The sequence below is a fragment of the Amphiura filiformis genome, chromosome 2 (genome assembly GCF_039555335.1).
Source record: "Amphiura filiformis chromosome 2, Afil_fr2py, whole genome shotgun sequence".
Lineage (NCBI taxonomy): Eukaryota > Metazoa > Echinodermata > Ophiuroidea > Amphilepidida > Amphiuridae > Amphiura > Amphiura filiformis.
The window spans coordinates 69,282,977-69,304,594 of NC_092629.1; the positions used below are offsets into that span (position 1 = coordinate 69,282,977).

The 21,618-nt window shown below is 36.8% G+C and overlaps 2 protein-coding genes across 2 annotated transcripts in view; one reads left to right on the forward strand and one right to left on the reverse strand.

The window, feature by feature from the left end:
- The window catches only part of LOC140146557 (uncharacterized), a 418,513-nt gene that overhangs the window by 280,621 nt on the left and 116,274 nt on the right, over window positions 1–21,618 (reverse strand). The window lies entirely within an intron of this gene.
- Window positions 14,037–19,738, forward strand: LOC140171853 (uncharacterized). The gene is made up of 6 exons (XM_072195185.1): window positions 14,037–14,094; window positions 16,241–16,486; window positions 17,064–17,177; window positions 18,274–18,519; window positions 18,943–19,089; window positions 19,448–19,738. Exons 1-6 carry the CDS (start codon window positions 14,037–14,039, stop codon window positions 19,636–19,638), a joined length of 1,002 nt encoding a protein of 333 aa, XP_072051286.1. The 3' UTR covers window positions 19,639–19,738.

Below are 21,618 nucleotides of genomic sequence, written 5' to 3' on the forward strand. Positions count from 1 at the left end.
AGGACCCGGACGGGGACGCAGGAACCCATAGAACCACCATATGGGATGGGGGATGATGCAATCAGGCCTAAAATTTTCAGGCCTAAAATTTCTCTGCGGCTATGAGATAAATATGAGCTTTCTTCTGATGCCAAAATCTCAATATTGATAAGATAAATAAAGGGAGACCTAGGATTGTTGATTTGGTCATATACATTTAAATAACCTTTTGTTTTATTTATCAACTATTAACTACATGTAAAAAAGGCTTTGTGGGTCTTAATGGACATTGTCAAGGGCTACATTTGGTCCACATGGCGCCCCTGATATCTGATATATAACAGTCACAATCACTTCTATCATGATGACTATCATAAACATGAAAAATAACTTATACAACCCCATTCAACTCTTTAGGCCTAAATCTTACTTAAAATAAAAATTCCTTTAAAAAAGGAATGTGGCGCCCAATGTGAACTTGGACGTGATATGGTGAAATCCATGGTGTGTAGATTTGGTATTATAATGATTTTTCTAGGGAAGAGTAGAAGATGATCCAAATATAAACTTAGTCCACCTCAAATGACCTGTAACAATTTGTGATTGACATTACTTAATTCACCTCGGATGACTTTGATCTGACATTCAACATTTTCGCGCTTGCACCAATCATATCCATAAACAATTTAACTCTTACAACTTCCTGTCAACTCTCTAATTTAAAACTCTAAATTTCTGTCTGTTTGCCTTTTCTGTCTTGTACCATTTAGTACACTACAGTTTGTTACAATTATTAAGATAAGGGGTAGATAACAGGATTTAGTTATTTACTTAATCCAATGAATAACCGCTATATAGATTCTATGGTAATTAGCAAACAAAAGCCATCAGTTTAAGAGGCCTCGTTAATTGATCTTATCACTATGGACCACAAGAGTCTCATCCCAATGGCATAGTCCAATAACCTCAATTACATAATCATAGTGCAAAATTTGACCTCAAGTTGCAGAGTATGAGTTTGTGTACCCATATTTTCAAAGGATGAATGTACAAATGTATTAGGGTTTAAGAACTGTTCCCATGATAGATGAGCATGTTGTGGATCCTAGTGTATGGTCAAATGTCACCATCTATCGGGTTCTAAGGCACACGGTAAACTGGTTGAACGCATACAAAGGTCAGGATTTATTTGGTGTTTTTATAAATCCTAATTTTGTATTTTAAACAAAGAATATACGCTCACCATTTTATCCCGTGCATATCAGAAAACAACAATAAAATAAAATCCAAGCAAATTGTGGTTTTATTTCTGAGCTGGGCATAATTTTAGCAAAACAATTGAAAAGTCAATCTAGCAAGAGTGAAATTAGAAGCTTTTCTCAAAATCATGCCTATATTGTGGCGCCTCCGTAGAGGGCGCCACAAAAACAAACAAACAGCAAAAAAACCCTAGTTATGTAGATTTTGCATGTTAGGCCCTTCAAATTAAAATCTTAGTTTACTGTTCAAGATTTTCAAAAAGGCACGAGGTAACTTTTAATTATTAATTATTAATTACTTATTATTTTCTTTATTTTGAAACGAGTGGTTACAGCCCAATATGAACAGCACATTTTGGCACTGCGGATTTAATTATTTTGCAATTATGGTTGATTTTATACATTGATGATAATGTAGGTATTCATTGTTTGTTCAGCATCATAGTTAGGATGATCAAAGTAAGAAAGTAGCAAATAAATGTCATTTAACAGAGAAAATGTCAAATAAAAAGAAAATAATTAAATATTTTGCATTTCTCAATTTTGGATGCGGGCGGAAACAGTAAACTCAAAATCAATTGTGAAGGGCCGTATGTATAGTTATCCCTTTTACTTGCTTCGATGTAAAACACTCTTTGCATGATTAGGAATCTGTTGGGTATGCCCACAGTACGTATAGCACTTTTTGAAGACATGAAACTGCAAAAACTAGTATTATATCAAAGTTGTGACTACAAGTTGAAAGGCATTATTCAAGACAAAATACACAGTGTAGCAGACCTTTTAGGATTAGGCTATTTCATTCAAAAACCACAACCCCTTGAGCAAAATTTTGGATTTGCAAACAAATTCAATATGGACAATTTTGAAATTCAAACAAACCCAGTGTCACATTTTGGACCAATTTGTGCACAAATTTCAACTGGATTTGATCAATTTCAACAATTTTCAACTGGAAATGAAAAAACAAATTACAGCAATTTATAGCTGGATTGAATATACGGTGTGTGCAACTGAACTTGAGATGACAGTGAAATCTTGCACAGACGGGTGTGCGGATTTTAATTGGAACAGCCCAGTAGGCTTTACCTGAGGCCAGAGGCATAGACCACAGTTTATTTTTAAGAATCACAAACCATAGCCAAGGTATACACACACAGTACATTATCTGAGAAAATGCATATAAATAAACTAGGCATACACTCTATAAACAGAGTTACATTCCACGTTTAAACTTGTAACTAAAAAATATATGCGATGCTTTAAGGTGAGTTGGATGGCTGGGCCATTATTTTTCCTGTTTTGTTAGCAATTGAACAAAAAAATACAGTGTACTTCTTATATGAGGTACATCCTAGTATGGACATTTGTACTGAGTACCTCCCCCCCCCAGGTCACCATGGGGGTGTGCCAAATAATTTGCTTTGTAAATCCAGAGAAAATGGAAAAATCTCATCTTCTCTGATAAATGAATCTATATTTCAAGCATATAGGCATGATTATAAAACATCAACATTCACAAATTGTAACAACTTTGCTATATTTTCTAATTCCACTTCACATCCGCTCTATAAGAGGACCCAGAGCATCATACTTTGTCTTGTAATTAATATCAAGTTACATTATTATTTTTCCATCTATTCATTCATTAACATCAGCGCTTACATCCAAATATACCAGTATCTTGTTTATTCACCTTTGTGCCATGTCTCTTCATTGATGAGTATCATATAGCATGTTTCATATGTAGTTAATCTACCATGTCACACAATCTGTTATATCAGTCTTGCTAATGCTATGAATAGTATCTTTTGGCTTTAAGCCATCTCAAATCATGCTCAAATCATAGACCATATTCTAAATAAATCTCTCTCACTCTATCTCTCTCTTTATAATTATCTGTCTCTCCTCCCTCTTTGTCACTTCTCTGTTCCTCTCTTCTACAGTGGTGGTGCCACAGGGGAGCATGGGGGGAAAAACCCCCGCCCCCCCGAACTCTTGGCCCCCTGTTTCCCCCAAGTAAAAACCCAAAATTACGAAAAAAAAAAACCTCACAGAGAAAAAAAGTTTTCTCTTCTTTTTCTTTCTTTTTTCCTTCTTTCCTTCCTTCCTTATTTCCTTCCCCTCACCAAAAAGCCCCTGGTTCGTTTAGGGTTGATAGAGGCCAATGGCAAATGACTGTCCTGCAATTTCATCCTCCCATCATTTTGTTAAAATCACTGGCTCAGTCAGATTTCAGCACTCAGAAATGGCATAGGTTATGGGTTCAGCATTGAGCAGTGTAATATAACCACAGGGGCAAGGGGGTAGCTGCCTCATCGCCAGTTTTCCCCATCTTGTTCTCCCCCCCCCCTGCTGAAATTATCAAAAAGCAAAGTACTCTTACTTTTGGTAAAATTAAGGGTTCTTTCAGAGCTGTGCAGTCCAAAAACAGAAAACAGGTCTTTCCCGTGGAGCATTTCCATATGGTCATTTGTGTTAAATGCCCCCATGCTCTAGTGAGGGTGAAGGAGGACTAGTTGTTGATCACATAAAATAATAGAACTGATAATTTTTGAAGAAAAAAAAAAAAAAAGAAGAAGAGAAAAGAAATTAAGCTCGCCAAACCCATGTCACATAGTTTAAGGAAATGGTCAGTGCTAAGATCGGGTTGGGATTAGAGGAATAGGGATACTGTTAGGATTATGGTCAAGTATTATGGCTTGAGGATCAAAACCACACAGAGAAAAAGAGGAACGGAGAAGTTAAATAACATGGTCAATTATTACATGGCTGCCTTACGGTCATTCACACCATCAGTAATTGACCGATGAGTGGACTGGTCAATACAAAAAGCTGCCCTACAGAGATACACACACCCTATTCTTATTATAGTAATTGACCAATGTATCTTATGAATCAAGATTACATGGATGCCTTACGGACATGAAGCGTCAATGTGTCAGATGATTAAAAAGGGGCAAGGATTGCAGGGATGCCTTACTGACACATGGGCATCATCTTGGTCTGAAAAAAACCATTTGGTGATGGCTTCCAAATGAGCTATTCCAGTTGAAATCCATATACCCCTTATGGAAGACATGACCTTAATCTGGCACACAGGGGGTGCAGATTTCAATTGGAGTCACCCATTCAGGTAGGCCCATTTGAAATTCACACATCCCCTTGTGTATGAGATTAAGACCATGTCTTCCATAGGGGTTGTAAGGATTTCAAATGAATAGCCCAATAATAATGCTTAGTAATTTATATATGGTAACTACCTGTCAAGAAAACCATGGATGTCCATGTTTCATGTATGTCCACTGTTATACAGATTTTTTGTGTGTCCTCGTTTGCTGATGTTTAGAAACACAAACTCCAACAGGCACCCCCATACAAATCATACTTATATAAATTCTTCTGTTGGACAACCTAAGAACTTGATGTTTTACCACTACCACTCCCATATCACCCTCCACTGACTGGGCTCACCATTGGCAACTAAAATGTAGCTAGGAAAAACAAAACATAATTATAGCAGGGCATGCCCAGAAAACCTTCAACCCAGGGACTAGGCCGGCTGAAAAATGAACAAAATAGGCGGATTTGTATCAATTTAAGCATAATCTGTGGGGGGGCTAAAAAACTAACAAAGCCCCCCCCCACACACACACACACATGCATAGGTATTTAGCTAAAATTATCTTTCTGTACACAATATACTTTCATATTTGTCATTATATACATGTGTTTATATATCACCCCGGTCCCCGCACTCCGTGCATCCGCGGGTATTCATGCTTGTCGGCGAACTTTAAAAACACCCCCTTTTTTTTTTTTTTTCGCGAACTTTTTGGGGGAAAACACCCCTTTTTTTAGTGTTTTCGCGAATTATTTGCCCTTCGACAATACCCCTATTTTCGGTAAAACGCGAACGATATTTCTAATATAGGGCCTACCCTTTTCTGGCAGAAACGTGTTGGGTTTGCTCACAGGCCCATGGCTAAATGCAGAGGCTATAAAATGTATGAACTTCAATCACTTGGCCGGGTGCACACCGGATGCGCCGAACGGAAAATTGAGAAACTGTGATATTTTCGTAAAACCACAGAAGATATGTGACGTGTCATGTCAAAAGGAGACACTTTTGGGCAGGTTATCAATTTTGAGGTTTTTACATATCTTACATAAAGAGATATTTTGCTTCACAACGCCGTTTTCCCCAATTAAATCTGACATTCCTAAGCGAAGATATTAAGTTTGTAAGTTAGGGTATTAGAAAATTGGAAATTGAGATATCGGCCTTTAAAAATATATTTGACAATGTTCAGAGTAGGAATTACCTTGAAAAATGTTTCAAAAAATACAAGATGCCAGTTATATTCCGGTTTGAAATTATAAGACAATATTTTAAACATTAATAATATCACTTATTCGCAATAAACCCAAATTGTAAAAAAATCCCCCCAGGCAGATTTTTGGCTATTTCTCCATTTACGATCCTGCCCAAAAGTGTCTCCTTTTGACATGACACGTCACATATAATAAAATATTACCGCTTCTCTGGTAAAAGCAAGAGAAGTGATATTTCTATGAAAATACCCTTTTTTTCAATTTCGCGAACATGTGGTTTGAAAAACACCCCTTTTCTTGTGTTTCGCTGAATCGCGTTTTTCATCTGAAAACACCCCTTATTTCGCGAAATTTTCGACGAGCATGAATACCCGCGGATGGACGGAGTGCGGGGACCGGGTATATCACATCAGGAGGCAGCTTCTGTTTTTCAACAAGTTGATTGTCACAGCACATAAAGCTAGCCCCATTGGGCAATTCCAGTTGAAATCCATACACCCCATACAGAAGACATGTCCTTAATTTCTATTTGAAATCTACACCCGGCCCTGTGTGGGGAGATTAAGGTTACATCTTCCATTGGGGGTACATGGAATTCAATTGGAACAGCCCATTGATTCTGCCAGCAGACTCCTCCATCCCGGAAACTCTTAACATAATTGCATTACACAGCACAGAAAACTAGAGCTTGTTTTTCAGCCCCTAAAGGCAAAAAGAACTGTGATACTAAAGATGAAGGAGTGCTTGACTGGATGGCTGGTTGAGTGGGAATTAAAGATCAAAAAGGTTAAAGGTCATACTTGCTTCTGGACCAAGTGATGGTGATTATATTAAGTTACATTAAAGAGAAAATAAAAAGTCAGATGCAAAAACTGATATTATCCATTTTTCGTAAGTTGAGGTGAATGCACATGACTGGAAAAAAATATAAAGAAAACTAGAGCGATAACCGCACCATAGCTGAACCATGTGGCTTCGGCAGTATATTGTGGTAGACCTATACCACTGTCACCCGGAGTCTGCAATGGACATAATCTCGAAATGCTACGAAGGTATGACCGCCCGAGTGGTGTTAATGAAAGAGGAAAAGTAAAGAATATAAAATAAACTAGAGTAACTGTGCCTTTGCAAGGGCACAAGGTAAGTTAGGCGGATGACTGTGACGATCTGATCAAGCAGCAATACTGTGCTGGATAGTATTAATTTTAATAAGACTGTTTCATTAATTGCCGTTTTAATATACCTTGATCATGGAAAGCTGGCATTTTGAAAACTTGACTTTTGACCTCAGTATGATCCCCTTAATGACCTTAAATGAATTTTAAAATATTTAAAACATGTTAAGAATGTCATAAGGATCATTGCATTTAAATTTCAGCTCAATTGGAGTATTTTGAAAAACTTGACCTTTGACCCCTTTATGACCCCTTAATGACCTTAAATAATTTTTTTAAGTGTTTTTAACATGTTTAGAATGTCATAAGGATCATTGCATTCAAATTTAAGCCTAATCGGAGCATTTTTGGTTAAAATGACCTTTTTTGACCCCTGTGACCCCTGGATGACACCACTCATGGGGTCATACCTTCGTGGCATTTTTTTAGAGATATGTCCATTTCAGACCAAATGGTTAATCAGTTAGTAAGCTAGTAAGTAAGTAAGCTAGTAACATACATTCAAATAGGCTGATACCATTTCATGGTTCAGCAACAATAAAATAAAAAATAAAAAAAGGTTTCAGAGCCCTGTGCGCATAGGTGTATGTGAAACTGGATTTGCTGCATAGCCCTACTCAATCACATTTTTCTTCTTTTGCTTAAATTGTCAAAAAAAAGGAACAAACATTAACAATTTGGCTGCAAAGCAACAACAAAATGGGCCAAAAAGGCAATAACAAGAGAAAAATCTGGCATAGTGCATAGCCCTCCCCCACCATTTTTTTAAAAACTGCATAGCATTAGCACATAGCTTTCTGAGAAAAACTTTTTTTATTTTGAGCCTAAGAAAATATGCGCTACTTTAGTAGGATGTCAATTTCATTATAGACCTACAAATTTTAGGTTTTTTGGGAAACATCATGTATATCTTCAATACAAAAGGTCAAAATTTTCAAATAAAAAAAAATCAAAATTATTTGATATCAGAAGGACATTCATCGTATCCCAGGTCCCACAAAAAATTGTGCAAAGATCATGAAGATGGGTGGCTGTGCCTGTAAGGGACATTATTTGGTGATGTGGAATCTACACGACCACCACAGTGGCCAAGAAATTGGAAAAAGTTACTTGCACAAAAAGAAAAATAAACAAAGCTACATATCTTGATATATAAACAAATTCAAAGTATAGACCTCTGGCAAGGCAACCGTTACTTAAAGTTTCACAGATATATCTTGATATGTACATGAAGATAAGAATACAACCTGTTAAAAATGGATTAGATGTTTTGTAAAAATGGTAACTATAAGTTCAGAAGGTCAAAGGTTAACATGCTCTAGGACCCACCTACTGTAAGTGTTAGGAAGATGAAGTTATTAGGAATTGTATATAATACTGAAGATGAAAAATAAACCATCATAATATTAAGTTCTTCCTTGAGGTAACCTGCCCAGATCCTGGTCCTGAAATTGTTTATAATATAATCTTTATTACAATATCATTTCTAACTTAAGCACACAGCCACTGAAACTGAGCCAGTTCCGTCCAATCACGACATCCAAATTGCAGGCATACAGCACAAGCAGCGAGGATGAGCATTAAGAGCATCAGCGCGAAACCTACGCATCAGCGTAGCATAGCTTATCATACTGATGATACTTGTACTGGGGCTTGAACTCCTATCACCAAACATCAATGTAATGGAGTCTAATGCTATCATGACTGCAGATAGCCCTACTAGATAAGCCTTTTGACTGTGGCAATCCCTCAAAAATGCTATGCCTTGAGAACTGCTATGCTAAAGTCCATTGACAATTCCCCCGAAAAACTTTTTGGGGGAGTTGTTACTGGGTTGGGTACAGCATGTTTAAAAGGCCCTATAGTAGGGCTAACTGCAGAGACATTTAGATACATCCTTGTCTGAACATACTTCCCAAGAAAAGTAAAACAATCAAAAATTTTACAAATATCTTACAGACAACTTTTATAGGAATTCAAAGTTTTAAATCTTCACAAAAATAATTTCAAATGAAGGTATAAGTAATACTGTAGCAACTCACAGCCCCAAGCCCTAAGCTCGAGCTGAGACGCATAAAATATTCGTCTCAGAGTGGGGGTGCCATATTTAGCGTTAGCTTTTGACATTTAATTGTTTTCTTTATTTTCCACCAGACTTACCCGGGTGAAAAATAAAGAAAATAATTAAATATCCAAAGCTAACGCTAAATACGGCACCTCCGCCTAATGGCCATGCCAAAATCCCAACAAGTCAAGAATCTGTCCGCACTCATCTTACCATGCTTACAAGCAGGTCACTTTTCATTGATTCCCTGTGCTGACAACCTCTCCCCATTCCTACACTAAAATTCTGCCAAAGCATCATCAAAATGTTGTTAGATAGGACCACGTTAACGAGATTTTAAAAACACCCTTTGTCAAGTCGGTTCATTCATCAGCTCATCTTCTTGCTACATCTGGTATCTCCTAAAAGGGGTATGGTTAAATGGTGAGTTATATAGGGGCGAGTTGTGCATGGATGAGTTGTTAAGTGAGTTGCAGCCAGGCAAGTTGTACAGCAAGTTGAGCAACAGCATGGTAATTAAGCCAAACTTGTATTACTCTTGCATGAATATTTTGGATAGTGTTGGGTGATTTCTTTTTCTCTTCGTATACCAATTTTTATTTTTGACCTACAATGAGAGGTCAATGTGTTTTTTAAACTGCAAAATAGAGTAAAAGTAAACACATTGTTGGCTGTACCCAGGAGTGTATATTTGTTTTGCCAAGCAATAATGATTTTTCTAACTTCTATTATTACAAAACAATGCATACCCAAAATTTAGCCAAAATCGGGTCGGTTGGATAAGACACACAACACCTCTTTTTGCTTTATTGTGGCTGTTGTAGCTATTGACATTATCACCTCTTCTACTACTTAAAGGTTGATGACCCTAGCTATTTACTTCATCATCCTCCACTTAAAGGTGGATCACCCAATTTACTACATCATCCCCTCACTTAGGCAAAAAAAAAGTTGTTGTGTTGCTCTCAAACGACCGACCCTAAATCCTGAAAAATCAGGGTTGGCTTTTTTTTTTTGAATGATGATTTTTACAGATTTGTTCAAAAAATCAATGTTTTTCACTTAAAATTTATATTTTATTGAAAGACTAGTCTTAAATTGATTATCTAACATGTCTAACAAGTATCCAGAAGTCAAAATTGACAAATGTCCCCTTAAATTGAAAAAGCATTATTTAATATTTGAAGGTTAAAAAAAAAAAATCCGACCTACCGACCCAACTTTCCCATTTTTCCCACTTGAGGGCAACACAACAATATTATTATTGGCCTTAAAACTGCAATTCACTTCACAACTGACTTGGACCACCCTTGTAACTCCCTTTACAGCTCATCCTACCAGTCAACTTACCCCTGCAGCGATGATTTCTGTCACAAACATCACATCTCTGCTTGCTATTATTGTCATAACCTATATAAGTTTGCCACACGCTAGACATGTGTGGAACATTAATGCATTGTTGTTACAGATATGGTGTATTATCATTATAGGGTAGGCCTACAGTATGTCTCAAACAAAGTTGGCCATAACAAAATATGTTGAAACCTTAGCAACTAATTAGCCCTATATAACACTAGGCTAATGTAAGATGAACGCATGGGGCACACCGTCATCATCCCTATATCTTCGTGTTAAAAATTGCCGTGATAGTACGATAAATCCTCACGTTTTCAACAACTACGCATGGTGATTTTGAGCTATTTTGTTCGAGATAGGCCGTGCGACTCAGGCTATGCATACAATTTGAGATTTTGAGAGCCGGCCACACTGTTTCTATTCTATGTTTTACGATTTTCGCATGATCAGTATAATGGCTGGCCGTAACCGCCACAACGTGGAGCTGCTACGCGTAGCTTACTTTTCGCTTCGCGGAGCTAAATTGACCAATCATGTTAGATCTTTTCATTACGCGGAGCCAGTTGATGCATCATCGCTCCAGAGAGAGAAAACTCTTGCCAAAATTAATGTTTACTATGTGGATTTTAAATGAATCGAATGTAAATAAACCACAAACAGTTGTACAGGATCAATACCATTGTTTGATTAGTGTATAGTCAATGTTACCTTGCATGCATGTGCCATGTGTGTGGCGTGTTTGTTTGTTTGTCTACTGTGTCAGGCCAGGATCACTGAAATCCATGGTACTGATACTGTCATACTATCACGGTGATCATATTGTTGAATGTTGTTGACTTTAAAATAATCATGATGCAGTCATGTCTACAGTAGAATTCACCACGACCTTTGAAGGACTTAAACCCCATTAAAAGCTATTAAACCAAGATAACACTCAATGAAAACAGCTCAACTATGTTACATCAGATCTTCTCTGGTTAAATACACACTGCACTTGTGTCTGTTTTACCTGTGCAATGAACAATGAGCTGGTATTATAGTTTCAGTTGGGTGAATGATTATAAAGCTTAACGCAAGGTAACAATACTGTCTGGGCTTTTGTTTACTTAAATAAGACAATAGTCTGCTTATTGTTAACCAGCGTTCTTGAAAATGAGAAGCATAATGGTTTGCAGACTTAACACGGTTTAGAAATAATTTGTTCATATTTTTTGGTGTTATCTGTCGTTTACATATCCTTCCTAAAACACAAAAGTACCAATATTTCCAAACACCTAAATTAGCTAAAATTTAGGAAATGTTACAAAACTATATTTTCTAGAATTTCAGAGAATACTTTAAATATTGACTGGTTATTTTTTACACAGTGACGCATATAGGCAATGGCATAATACTTCTAACATACACTAGGTCACGCGTCAATGGTGAGCGCACTGAGTATTGTGTATAGGAAAACGGGCAGTACCGTAACTACAGTATGTATGGCCTACTACTAGTATATAAAGTAAATCCGAACTGGTTTGCTGAAGGTCGAATTCCAGAGGCCACGCCACATAAGATGTACAAATCAGCTCCCGGCGATACACTGCAGATCGCAGAATTGTGTGCATAGTTTACCACCACTCTGCCTAGCTATATAGTTGTGTACAATACTGTATGAGTTTCTTGTGAGTGCATGTCCATCTTAATAATAAGTCGGTTCGTACTTTTCATAAATTACTTTTTGAATCATAAGTATCGTGACCGAGGATATCTTGCAACTACGTGAAGCTCATCTGGCAAATTCTTAATGACTAAATTCGCTTCACGTAATGAGTAAGTCGTACTTGATTGGTCAGGTTTACCTCCGAGTAATGAAAAACTCTAACATGATTGGTCAATTTGGCTCCACGGAACAAAAAGTCAGCTACGCGTAGCAGCTCCACGTTGTGGCGGTTGCGGCCTACCATATCAGTATCCCATATGATATTTCTATTGTAAGAAAATTTTATTTGTTGTCACGTAAATCACAGGTTTCGTTTAAATGTACTAACTGGAAATTAAATGTACTAATTAGTGAGGACCGGTATTTTGCTGTGGATATGTTTAACTGCAATTTTGATGTAAAAAATTTGAAATCCTGGGTAAAAATTTTGATAATATTCAACTCTTTGAGAAAATTATTTTCTAAAGGAATGCTGGTAAAACCAGGTGCAATACAATGTACATTATTGACACACTATCACGCTCTTTATCTTCGTCAATAATAGAATAATCGATTTCAATCGAATTGAATGCATGAGTTTGTAGTTGACTACTGAGCGACCTAAGCGATCGATTGCTAGCCAATCAGATAGAACTCCTTTTCTTGCGTTCAGTGAAATACCACTACCTGTCGCTCACTACCACTCGCCTGTCGCTCACCAACGGAGTATTAAATTTATATTTATCGATAGGACGTCGACGGTGTGTGGGGGTACTGTAATGGTGAGGAGGTATCATGTGATGCGATCAAGCAAATTCAGTCGGAACTCGCAAATATTGATTTTGAGATTTAGCCAAACAAAGGTAATATTTCCTTTTCTTTCCTATTGTTCTGGAAACTCTTTAATTGCTCATATCTTTGGAACTGGTTGTTCAAATTCAATGGGGTTTTCTGCAAAATGCAGCTTTGTAAATGCCTCTTACTATCTTGTAAGAAACTGAAAATTTAATATTTCCGGGTTTCGACTGATTTTGCTTGATCGCATCACATATGTTGAAACCTTAGCAACTAATTAGCCATAATAACATAGCATTATGCTAACAGGTCAAAGTGTCCATCTCTATTTCCTTGGCATTTGGGCCAAACTCCTTTAAATTAACTTGTGAGAGGTTCCCCACTACTCCTGCACAAGTCTATATTACCTTCCCAGCACTATACAGAGTGTCTCAAAAAGAGATGGCCATAAAAAACAACCTCTCTGGATAGTATACTATAGCAACAGAGCCTGAAAGTTTACAAAGATTTTAAAAACCATTATGGAATACATATTTTCCCTCTTTTTTTTTTTTTTTTTTACCCGACTCATGAATTAAGATGACTGCTTTCAAAACTTACATTCTAATAAACAAAATAAAATATTTTCACTAATTTATAGTCTTAATCACACAATTATTCAATAAAAATGCTTTTAAAATTTGCTGCTTTGCATGGATAATTTCTGTTCTTTATACTGACCTTGTAAACAAATGCATGGTGAGAGTGGTATGTGTGATATTATAAACACTTTAGCTTTAGATTTTACACATTAATTTACACCTATTAAACAAACCACTATTATACTGAGGTAGCAAATTGATCATTTTGAATTGTTCTTAGCTTTTAAACTAATTAATTCCTGTATTGGGCTATTCCAGTTGAAATCCATACACCACAATGGAAGACGTGACCTTGATCTTCCACATGTGTGAATTTCAGATGGGAATAATGGGTGACTTCATTTGAAATTCACACCCCCTGTGTATAAGATTAAGGCACATCTTCCATAGAGGGAGTATGGATTTCAAATTGAAAAGCACATTTATATATGGGTGATAAAAGCAAACAATCTCTCATGCTTGGGTAGTAGATGCCATTTAGATCTTTAAATAATTAATTTCTGGGAAAAAAGGTGATAAAAGAAGAAAAATCTCAAACCAAGAAGCTAACAAAAAAATTCTTGGGCATACAGTGCTACTGATGCAAGTCACCAAGACCATGTTGCCATTTGAGATGGCAAAGACACTCCTTATGACTTACCATTTCTGGACAAAATAGGTGATAGAGAGAAAGAAAAAAATCTCAGACCAAGAAGTTTGACAATACATATTTCTTGCGCAGTTCTGCTGTTGCAAGTCACCACGAACATGTCGCCGTTGTTGGTAACAACGCTCTTAAGTACTTTACTGGTCTTTTTTTGTCATGGTAAGTTTTATTAGATTGCTATTTTTGTTTAGCAATTCTTTTTGACTTAATGACCTAATCTTTTCTTTGCTATGTGTTTTGTGTATTTTAATCTGTTGTATGGGTAAATTTAATGTTGTGTTTTATGTGTGTAGGCCTACATTTCCTTTTTTGAAGTTGTAAAGCACAATGGGGCATCTGTGATGCTAATGTGCTACAGAAACATTGGTTTATTATGATCATCATCATCATCATCATCATCATCATCATCATCATCATCATCATCATCATCATCATCTTCATTATTATTATTAATGTCATTCATTTTCTGGTATGTGACACTAGGGAGTTGAATCTTCTTTTATTTACTAAATTGTTCTTCAGAATTAGGGCAGACTAGATTGTTGGATTTCGTTATTTTTCAGGAAGGGTCTATCTCGTGAAAAAGTGGGGACCAGGCTGTGCTGCAAATTGTGATAGCATTTGCATGTTGACATGGGTCACAAATTTCAGAGACTTATTTAAAAGTGGTGCTTAGTTGTCTCCAAATATCTGGAAAAGCTGAGACGAATTCGTCTCAGTGGAAAAGTGCGCATTTTTCAAGCAAAATATTTTACATGATGGTGGCAAATTTAGTTTCAATTTAAATATTAAGTCATGTCAAATTCTAGACCATTAGCAAGTATAATTTGGGTCCTATTTGTCATCAAATCTGGTGTTTTTGGATGCAAGTTTTCATGAACTCAGCTGCACATTGCCACCCAATCTAATATCAAGAACACACTAGAAAGGAAAATTATTAAGACAATATAAAGGTGAGAATAAATGGGACATGGTATATCGAAAAGAGACACTTTTGGGCAGGGTAGTAAATGGAGAAATAGCAAAAAAATGCATGGAAGTGATTTTTTCACAATTTGGGTTTGTTGCAAATTTGTGATGTTATTAATGTTTAAAATATTGTCCGAGAGACATTTTTGAGACATTTTTCAAGGTCATTCTTACTCAACATTGTCAATAATATTTTTAAAGGCCGATATCTCAATTTCCAATTTTACAAATACTTAGCATAGGAATGTCCGATTTCATTGCGGAAAACAGTGTTGTGGTGCAAAATATCTCTATATTTAAGATATGTCAAACATTCAAAATTGATAAACTGCCCGAAAGTGTCACTTTTTGATATACCACATCACAAATGAGGATGACAAAAGATACTTTCTTCATTGCTGATAATTATTACTGTTTTTTTATTTGTTATGTAAAGGCACACATTTAAAATTACTGATTTAAATCAACTTTTTCAGTTTTACCGTTTTTGATAAACTTAAGTTAATTTCTATCTTGAATGGCCTGTTTTACTTCATTTGTAATGTTTCTACACCTTTTGGATACAATTAAATACCTCTATGATGTCATTTTATTTATTGCTAAATAATATCATTTTCAAGGTGCAGAATTCAACAGGTTTTTTCCCATGATTTTACCAAAGTAAAAGTAAATTTTCACATCTGAAAACATGTTTTGATTTTTTGTAAATACCTGATAGGATTGTTCATATGTCTAGCATTCCACTGGTCTCTTTAGACTTTATCATGGGGTAAATTAATTTAAACCAAAAAAATCCGATTTAAATCAAATAAATTGATTTTTTTGATTTAAAAAAAAAAAAATGTAAAAATCGCCAACCCTGCTCCCAGATACATGTAGCTAATAAACTCCTGGCTGGCTCCAGGTTTTATCCAAATTCATCATCTCAATTCCTACTTTTATTCTCTTCAAGAGAATCAGTCAAGTTATCTCAATCGATAAGGTGTTTGTGGTGGGAGAGGCTGTGGGTTTGAACCCTGGTGGTGGTTTGAGTTAGCTTGAAATTCCCCTGGACAAGGAACTTACTGTAATTGTCTTGTTATAACCCGTACAAAATTCAGAGAGCTGATAGACTGCTGATCCTGGCTGCGAAGGTCAATTGTGGAATCTCTACAGTGTGCGCTTCTAAGCAGCAAAGTCCATGTGTTGTTGTTAAATGGTTTATGGAATGATATGGGGCTGTAGTGGTCGGCGACAACCTGTAAAGTGTGCAGAGGCTTGTGAATCAACATCTAGGGGCATTGTGCCTGTGCGTAGCATACTATAAATCACTGCACTTTTTTTTTCTTCAACACAGGTCATATGTACGAACAAGTGTGCTTGCTGACGAAAAGGTTAAACCCAACTGGCGTAATGCAGTGGTCACTACCTTACAAAGGCCGCTGTTTTTGCCAAATTGTACTCGAACCAAGAAGCCAAATTTGCCATAGGAACAAGCAAGAGGACACTTTCTGGTTTACTAGTGATCATGAAGCACTTATACAGAGAGACAACTGGACACCTCATAAGCTGGATGTACTTCTAGAAAGAATTGGTTACTGTGGTAAGTATGGAAATAATATACTGTAAAAGTGGTAATTTTCATGTGGGTAATTGTTCACGCTTAGCCGATTTTAAATTATATTGCTTGTTTTTAATTTTGCGATTTTGAGTTTTCTAACATAGACCTATACATTACAAGAACAAATTCACATGTTTTTATTTTCGCGGCAGCTGTGTTGCGCATAAAAATTAATGTACTGCAAATATTTCTACTTTTTCAGTAATTGAGTACAGAAAAACATCAAATGTTTAAAGCCCCACATTGAAAATCATCGTTTTCCAGGAAAACAGCAGGCCAAACCATGGCTAAACAGTAACATGAGTAGGTTTATTTCACATTGAAGACAAGGACAGTCTTGCAAATATGGGTTAACTTTCCCCTAGGCCATCCAATATGCCATAAATTAGTAGGACTACAATAACTTCTTGTCAGTTTATACTCTCATTTGTGTGTTTTCAAAGTGTGGCTTTAAATTTATTAACAAGTAATGACCTGTTACCGCTATCAGAATGTAAGAATAGCACAATTACCTATAGTTACTTACACTTCTTACATGATGTTATGTTTTTATTTGTAGATGTAGATGAGTGTTCATCAGACCCTTGTCATAATGGAGCTACATGTTATGATAGAGTTAACATGTACATTTGTGTATGCTCTGAGGGATTTGATGGCACTTACTGTGAATTCGGTGAGTAATTAATAAAACTTGCATGATCTAGTAGTATTCGCTGCTGTAGCTTTACATTTCAGAATGTAAGAATAGCACAGTTACCCAGTTACTTACACTTCTTACATGATGATATGTTTTCAATTGTAGATGTAGATGAGTGTTCATCAGACCCTTGTCACAATGGAGCTACATGTTAAGATAGATTCAACAACTCCTCCTATACCTTTGTACAGGAGCCAACCGTTGTTAATCCGTGATGAATCCACACTTTTACTGTAAGCGTATACGCCAACGCGAAGCGAGACTACGCGTTACGCGAGAGCGCGTAAAATTCGTCATGCCTGGAACCTTTGTGCGTATACAAGCTTACAAATTGAATTCAGTATTTTTCCGGGTAGCGGCTAAACTTTGCCGTTTTATTCTGTAGTTTTATTGCTGATATTAACAGAGAAATCATCGAAGTTTTTGTAAGGCTTAGTGACAATGATTAACTAACATTTCCTCGTGAAATAATCGTGAATTATACGATCTTTAGCTTCTTTTCGTTGTTGAAAGGGATTCAATCATGTTTCACCGTTGTTCATCACCGCTTAACAACTCGCGTCCGCGCGCTGCGTGGTTTACTGAAATTGTACTGAAAAAAAATTGTGTGGAAATGCACGGCAAAAACAGCCACTTGTGCTGAGATTGCACAGAACTTTTATACATAAACGTAATAGTAAGAAATTGAATCGCGTCACTGCAGCAATTTCAATTCAGTGTAGTCATTGCAGGAGTAACCCCCCCCATGAGTTGGCTTACTAACTCAACCCCAAAACCAAAAAATTTCAATCATCACTAATCCCCCAAATAGTGTAAAATTGAAAATTGGCATGGTACCAACACAAAATTTCAACTTCACTTTGGGCAAAACTAGTATCAAATTGAAAATTGGCTTGGTAAATGCAAATTCACACCTTAATTTGGTGCTAAAATAGTGTACAAAAGAAAAAAGCTCCCGAATTATGAAGTCTAGTATTCTTAGTATAGTCTCATGTCTATGATACAATAGTCATAGTCCAAATAGCCCAACCGTATGGTAAATTATCACTAAAATAATGATTCCTGTTTGCAGATATACAAAGCCCAGAGATTATCAACATACCAGATAACATCATAGTTTACATCCCCAATGGAACCTACTCTGCGGCTATCAACTGGACACAACCTTTGGCTACCGATAATTCTGGCATTATATCTTTGACTTGGACACACTCATCTGGAGAGGACTTCTATACTGGTGTCACCAATGTATCATATACAGCAGTGGATGGCTCTGGGCATGAAGTAACTATGGAGTTCTTTGTGTCTGTGTTCCCAGGTAGGTACTTGGTGATTAGTAGTCAGGTTTTTTTCCTGAGGTTGTGGGTTTTCAAAATGCAGACTTTTTCCAAGAGAAATCATTATTCTGGCCAAAAGAAGACCATTATTCCCTCTGCAATTGATTTTTGGATCCTATTTCTTTAAAATGTTACCAGTAGGGGGGCAGGGTAAATGGGGTAAATGGCCATATTCAGAACTCTTGCCCTCCTGTGCCCCCCCCCCCATAAAAAAAACTGAAATTACAAAAATTTCCACTTTTTGCGGCAAAATTTGTTGATTTTGTCCCCACTGAAATTAACTTTACTCCCACCCCATGCCCCTTGAAAAAATTCCTGGCACTGCCACTGAATGTTACAAAGGATTGTGGGAAGGGTAATCTATCTTCTCTGAATCCACCTGTTCCCTTTTGCTTTGAACACAGTGCCCTATTGGAGTGACTGGACTGACTGGAGTAAGTGTCCGCCTTGTGGAACCAGACAACAGAGACGTACACGAACCTGCCACAAACATCAACTTTCTAACATTACATGCACTGGGGAATCTATAGAGAGTAAAACATGTTTGATACGTAAGTCTCCCCAATCTTGCACAACCATGGGATACTGGAAGGCCTGGGGGTGCAGGGGGAGGACCTCAAAGATCCACTTTTTGCTATTTTTTCCATAAAAAAAGCCTAAAAGTGAGATAAAAATAAGGATGGCGTTCCCATATAGGTCTTTCGAAGATTTGGGTTGGAACACCAGGCAGAGTAAATATTCATGTGAAACTTTTTTTTCATATTGTGAAACACTTTTTTTTTCATTTTCAACCAATTTTACAAGTTGACCTCGTTTGTCTTTCAATTGGTTACTCAGATGATTATATCACATAATTAACCAATCAGGTGCCCTGTAACAAAGACAGTATTTCATGTTTGCTAAATACAGGTGATTGGTGCCGTGGGGATACACAATGTGGACCTAACCAAAATTCAGAGAATGGTCTGCCTGGAAAATGCTACGGTGGATGTTGCTCCCCATGGGGATGGTGTGGAGCGAGCCTGACACAACATTGTGTTTCAGGAAACCTTGGAGACTACAGATGCTGCACTGGATTGACGTGTGATGGACCCTGTTAGATGATTAAAACAAATTTCTCCAAAATTTAGGTTTAGTGTCTTTAAGGTATTGCTTTTGTTTTAAGTGTTCAGGGGCTGTGTAATAATTATCAGCCCCGGGGGAGGGGTACAATTTACAAACGGCTCGCCAAAAATCGCTTGCCCCTCCCATCTCGGCCTGCCAAAAATTGCTTGCCCTCCCCTCTCGGCCCACCAAAAAATCTTTGCTCCCCCCTTTTTGAACCTGCCAAACTTTTGTGATCCCAATTTGCAAACCTTAATCTAGATGTATGTTGCGAGCACAGCGAGCAGGAAAATTTGCATATTTAAGCATTTCTGTACTGTTTTCCTGAACCTTTTCAGAGGTTTTTTTTTATAAATGTGCCCCATGAACGTGTGCCAAAAATTAGTTGCCCCCTCCCTCTAAGCTTGCCAAAAATTGCTTCCCCCCTTTCGCTCGCCAAAAATGTCCCCCCACAATTTTACCCTTCCCCAGGGCTCATAATTATTGCACAGCCCCTCAGACACTTTTTTTGTGCACAGCATAGTTTGGAAAATAACTGAAGAATAACTAGCAGCTGAATAAAATACAAGCCTACGTCGTATTTAGTTACTGATAACTGTTCTCAGTATTATTTTTTGTGTGACGTATGTTTTAGTTAAATAGATTCATCAGGTTTGTACCACAGCAGCTAAAGGGAGTATCCCATCATGCATTGCAGTCTATCTGCTTGCTCCATAGCAAATGTACACAAAATATAAACACGAGCTGCTTAGATATTGAGAGCTATGGATAGTTTCACAATACTTTAGAGATCATATTTTTTCAAACAAAAGTCTAAGCTCCCCTGATATAAGCAAGTAATTGAAAGTTGAAGTGAGGGATTTTGTATACACTTTCTATGGCATGTGCATTCTACTATGGTACTGCAGAGCATGATGGGATACACCTATCAGCTGCTGTGGGTTTGTACAGTAAATAAGCATTGCATCGGATGCAAACATTTGTGATCTCTCTTATGTCAGTGAAACTTCAGGTATGTTCCGTACCAGACTAGTTGAACATCAAGCAGTGGCACATGCAAAGGGGGAGGGGGCACAGGCCCTCCAGATTGACTTATCAGCCTGGTCAATTGGGGGAGCTGAAGTGGTCACTGTGATCTCTTCAGGGGGCTCAGCCCCCTGGCAGGTTTAAAAAAAATATGAAACCAATTGAACTATACATAAAAAATGGGGAAAAAATGATTTTGGTCCCTAGCACCTATAATCCTTTTTTGTTTTTGCTCTTCACTTTTTCAAACCAAATAAAAAAATGGGTCAGCATTTTGATGAGGTAAAGTGGGGAATGATATTGTCAACCTTTAAGACAAGATGTAACTTTGTGCTGTGATTTCAAAACAAAGTTGAATCTTGTTCTGTGATTTCAGATTCTTTTTTTGCAATTCCAAGTATTACTCACACATTATATTTGTTGATTCACCATTAGGCGACATGGAATTAATTTTCCCCTGGCCCGACCGACCCACATATAAAATTTGGGGAATATATTTCTTGTAAAATGAATGGCCGCCCAAATTTCAGGAAAAAATTTCATTTTATTTGGAATTGCACATGCACAAAAATAATCTGAAATCATAATTCTTACAACAGATGAAAGTTTTTTCAAAGAAAAAATAGAATGTGTATGAAGAGATTTATATGTGTTAGTTATAGATATCAAAAGTAGTTTTTAAAACTGGTCAACAACACTCACTTTTGACCATTTTGACCATTCTGCATCATCAGTGGTGTAATGTTATATACTGACTGATGAATCTCTAGTGTTTCTAGACCGACTGATGATTCTTTAGTGTTTCTAGATGTTGGTAAAATGATGTAGACTCTTATGGATGATAAGAATCTACATCATTTTACCATAAAATACATGGATTTACCTTAAATATAGAAGGTTGCAAATATGGAAGATTGGTCACAAAATTTTTTGTATATCAATGGGTCCAA

Excerpts from the sequence above, each read along its gene's own strand:
- LOC140171853 (XM_072195185.1), top strand. The coding sequence starts at position 14,037 with ATGTCGCCGTTGTTGGTAACAACGCTCTTAAGTACTTTACTGGTCTTT. Across the intron at positions 18,520-18,942 it reads CTTTGTGTCTGTGTTCCCAG|TGCCCTATTGGAGTGACTGG; the intron begins GTAGGTACTTGG and ends CTTTGAACACAG. Across the intron at positions 19,090-19,447 it reads GAGTAAAACATGTTTGATAC|GTGATTGGTGCCGTGGGGAT; the intron begins GTAAGTCTCCCC and ends TGCTAAATACAG.